The following is a 4173-nucleotide window of genomic DNA, read 5'->3' as shown; positions in this document are numbered from 1 at the left end:
AGCTGAAGGCAGCGGCTTAACCCACTGAGCCACCCAGGCGCCCCTCATCTTGTCTTTTTATAAAAGAAATGCGTGTAATTCACCTTATTTATTTATTTGACAGATCTCACAAGTAGGCAGAGAGGCAGGCAGAGAGAGAGAGCGGAGGGAAGCAGGATCCCCGCTGAGCAGAGAGCCCGATGTGGGACTCGATCCCAGGACCATGGGATCATAACCCAAGCTGAAGGCAGCGGCTTAACCCACTGAGCCACCCAGGCGCCCCTCATCTTGTCTTTTTATAAAAGAAATGCGTGTAATTCACCTTATTTATTTATTTGACAGATCTCACAAGTAGGCAGAGAGGCAGGCAGAGAGAGAGAGCGGAGGGAAGCAGGATCCCCGCTGAGCAGAGAGCCCGATGTGGGACTCGATCCCAGGACCATGGGATCATAACCCAAGCTGAAGGCAGAGGCTTTAACCCACTGAGCCACCCAGGCGTCCCTGTAATTCACCTTTTAAGTTCACCACCTTTTAAGTACTTTGCCACAAAATAACCAGCAAACCAGTGGGTAATACAAAAATTTTATGATCATTATTACATTACATAGATTCTAACTATTTAAATCAGTTTTAATTCTAACATATAAAACAGTTTTATTGGGCACCTCACCTATTCAGCAGCAACAACATTGCAACATATCAGTTAATATGTGCCGTGTTTATGGCATTTGTCCATTTCTGTGGTATAAATATTTTTAGCATGGCTCATTTGAAGTTATGCACATGAGTCACTGAATTTGGAGATGGGAAGGGATGGGCAGTTCTATAATATTTTCACCATATAGATATGATAGACATAAATAAGACAATACTAAAATGTAATAAACAATAGTGAAATGAAGCTAATTAATTAAGAAGTGATGTGCTTTAGGTTTTTATTGGTTTTTAATATAGCTTATTTAATTTTATGTAATTATATTTTTTAATAATGGCTATTTTTCATAATAATCTCACAAAATTCTAAATGGCCTCACAAAATTCCTGAAAATTTTGCAATCGACATTCATTAGCAGGTGTGAGCCAGCTTTAGTACACCATTTTGTGGGCCTTTAGGACATTTTAAGAACATAGGCCTTTACTCTGAGTGAGATAAAAAGCTATTGAGGGGTTTGGAGTGACATGTTCAGTTGAACTTATATTTGAACATGATCACTCTGGTGTGCATAGAATGGATTGGAGGAAAGAAAATATGGGAGCAGGGAAACTGTTTAGGAGACTGCATGAATAATCCAGGCAAGAGAAACAATGTTTGTAGCTTGGAGTAGGGAGTAGCCAGGGGCAAGCATTCAGAAGTGATTGATTCTAGAATCCTTAAGTGGAGGAACTGAGGGATTGGATGTCTTATGGCTCTATTGTCGGGTTTTCCCCTCACTTATCCCTTATTGCCATTGTCACACATAGGGTGCTGTTCATCTAAACCACCGTCTGACCTACTTTGATGAATCTTCATATTGTTATAAAGTCACTGAGGAACCAAGGACCTCAAAAGGGGGGTGATAATGGCAGTTTGGATGGGATAATCCTTTATTACAGAGTATCTGCCTTGTGGGATGTTTAGCATCCTTGGCTCCAACTCCCTAAAGGGAGTGGTGATTCCATGGCTGATCATCACACCCGACCTTCTCCCCACCCTACACTTCCTAACAGCCCCTGGATCCATGTATATTTTGGCTGAGAGCCAGAGAACTGTGGACTCTAACAGATTATGTGATTCTTTTTCTACCCCTGACAGTATTATGCCTACCTGTATTCTTACGTGATGCCCCAGGCCATCCGAGATATGGTGGATGAATACATCAACTGTGAGGACATTGCCATGAACTTCCTTGTCTCCCACATCACTCGGAAACCCCCCATCAAGGTGAGGGTCCCAGTACTTAAGGGACTGGGGGTGCATCCTTACTTAATTCACTTATTTCGCGGTAGTGCAGTATGAGACTCACCATACCTCAGAGTCCTCATCTGTAATTGTCTTTGCGTTAAATGAATTGTGAATATAGGGACTCTTAACTACTAAGGTTAAATGGACAGAAGTCAGAGGGTTTAGAACTTGGATGGGAAAAATGTAACATCTTTAATTTTTATTAATCTGTAACTGGGATTTAATATTTTCATCAGTTAGGAAACACGTGACCATTCTAAGAGTATTTGCAGCAACTGTGATTGTCACCAATAGAACTCACAGATATTTTCATATCACATTACTTTTGTTATTACATCTTGAAGTATTATTTATGTCCATCAAGACTTTAAAATTATTAAGTTTTCCATAGACCCTTGGTACAAGAAATTTAAGGTTTCTGCATTAATATATGTAAAGCTCTAAAAATAGTGCCAGGCATATAAGTAATACTATGAAAGACAATTTACTCAAAAAACAAAACCACAAGTACCCTCAGAATTCTAGAAATTTGAGTTCTGTCTTTGTCTTCGAGTTAGTGAATATATTTGACCAGAATATAATAATTTCATATTCAGTGCACAGAAGGGCCAGTTACATCATCTTCTGTGTCATCATTGCAGGTGCAGACAAGTGGAAGCTCTTCTGGTAGGAATTAGCGTAGGCCTGGTAAGGACCTCGCAGCAGTTAATACTTGAGAATCTGTCAGTTCAAAGTAATAGTATCTATGACCATGGTCTGTCAGTATTTATGTGATGGATTCATACCTGATGTCCTCAGGATTAATAAGCTGAGTCATATCTTAATGTTATTATTATTAAAAAGACATATTACTTAATTTTACAAAATAACAAGTTTACCTCCATGTATATCATTAATAATAATTGGATGGGTATTTCATTCTTCTTATATTTTGAAGGTAAGTTATAGATTAAGTAATCATCAACCTATGCTAATGATATCTTTAGTGGTGGTAGAGTGGTAAACAGAGGACATTGGGTTCATAAAAAAAAGCATAAAAAGAGAGAAAAACAGGGCGCCTGGGTGGCTCAGTGGGTTAGGCCGCTGCCTTCGGCTCAGGTCATGATCTCAGGGTCCTGGGATCGAGTCCCGCATCGGGGTCTCTGCTCGGCGGGGAGCCTGCTTCCTCCTCTCTATCTCTGCCTGCCTCTCTGCCTACTTGTAATCTCTCTCTGTCAAATAAATAAATAAAAATCTTTAAAAAAAAAAAAAAAAGAGAGAAAAACAGTTGTGGGCCTTATGATTCATTTATACCTAATCATACCTTTTCCCAAGTATAGCTCAGCATTAGAACTTAATTCCTGATTACCCCATAGTTTTTTCTATTCCTGGGCCGTCTGCTAAAGTCTCATAAAAGAAAAATAATTAGCAAAATAATATTCCAATTTTTAAAAAATGGAATAATTGTTATAATTATTTTAATAAAAGTGTGTGTTTCTCAGGTGCAGTGATAGATATTAAAATAAATAAATATTAAATGAAAATATTTGTTTTCATTCTGTGTGATGTTAAATGAAAAGGCACACTTCTTTATAAACTTTAAGATAGGGAGATAGGGGTCTTAGAAAGAAATTAATGATCGGTGCAATGTTCTTTTCTTTCTTTATCCTTTCTTACGTGGCCAGGGACTAAACTTCATCCAACATGTATGCTTCTATTTATACTTTGCTAGTAGATCAGAAGACATTATCCATGAAAATTTAAAGTATCTGAGTGATTAGGTGCCTAATAATAGCATTAGTCACCTGAAGCACTCACAGACATGATGAATTTTTTGTCCTTATTAAAGCGTGTTTGTCTACCATATTATTAGGCCAGTGTTTCATTAGCCAGAACTGTCTCTTCAGTGTAGAGAATGAGACAGAAATAATTTGCACATGGTATACATGTTCCTTACCAAGTGAAATCTTGAAAAATGAGTATTCTTTGAGAATTTTCTCAATCTTCATGGGAATATAATAAGAGTTCAACTGAAGATTAGGATGACTTTTTAAAAATCAAAATCTCATGGGGCGCCTGGGTGGCTCAGTGGGTTAAGCCGCTGCCTTCGGCTCAGGTCATGATCTCAGCGTCCTGGAATGGAGTCCCGCATCGGGCTCTCTGCTCAGCAGGGAGCCTGCTTGCCTCTGTCTCTCTCTCTCTCTCTCTCTCTGCCTGCCTCTCTGTCTACTTGTAATCTCTCTCTGTCAAATGAATAAATAAAATCTTTAAAA

At 38.7% G+C, this 4173-nt stretch overlaps 1 protein-coding gene across 5 annotated transcripts in view; it reads left to right on the top strand.

The window, feature by feature from the left end:
- Nucleotides 1–4173, top strand: part of EXTL3 (exostosin like glycosyltransferase 3) — a 143935-nt gene that overhangs the window by 132156 nt on the left and 7606 nt on the right. For 4 of the 5 annotated variants that reach the window (XM_059372475.1, XM_059372502.1, XM_059372484.1 and 1 more), the window contains one exon: nucleotides 1772–1900. The exons of the other annotated variant lie outside the window; for it this stretch is intronic. In XM_059372475.1, coding sequence (XP_059228458.1) covers nucleotides 1772–1900 — 129 coding nt within the window. The remainder of the gene's footprint in view (nucleotides 1–1771; nucleotides 1901–4173) is intronic. 5 annotated transcript variants of the gene reach the window in all.

Source organism: Mustela nigripes, chromosome 1 (genome assembly GCF_022355385.1).
Source record: "Mustela nigripes isolate SB6536 chromosome 1, MUSNIG.SB6536, whole genome shotgun sequence".
Taxonomy (NCBI): Eukaryota; Metazoa; Chordata; class Mammalia; order Carnivora; family Mustelidae; genus Mustela; species Mustela nigripes.
The sequence above is the reverse complement of the archived record's forward strand: the minus strand, read 5'-3'. Positions and strand labels throughout refer to the sequence as shown.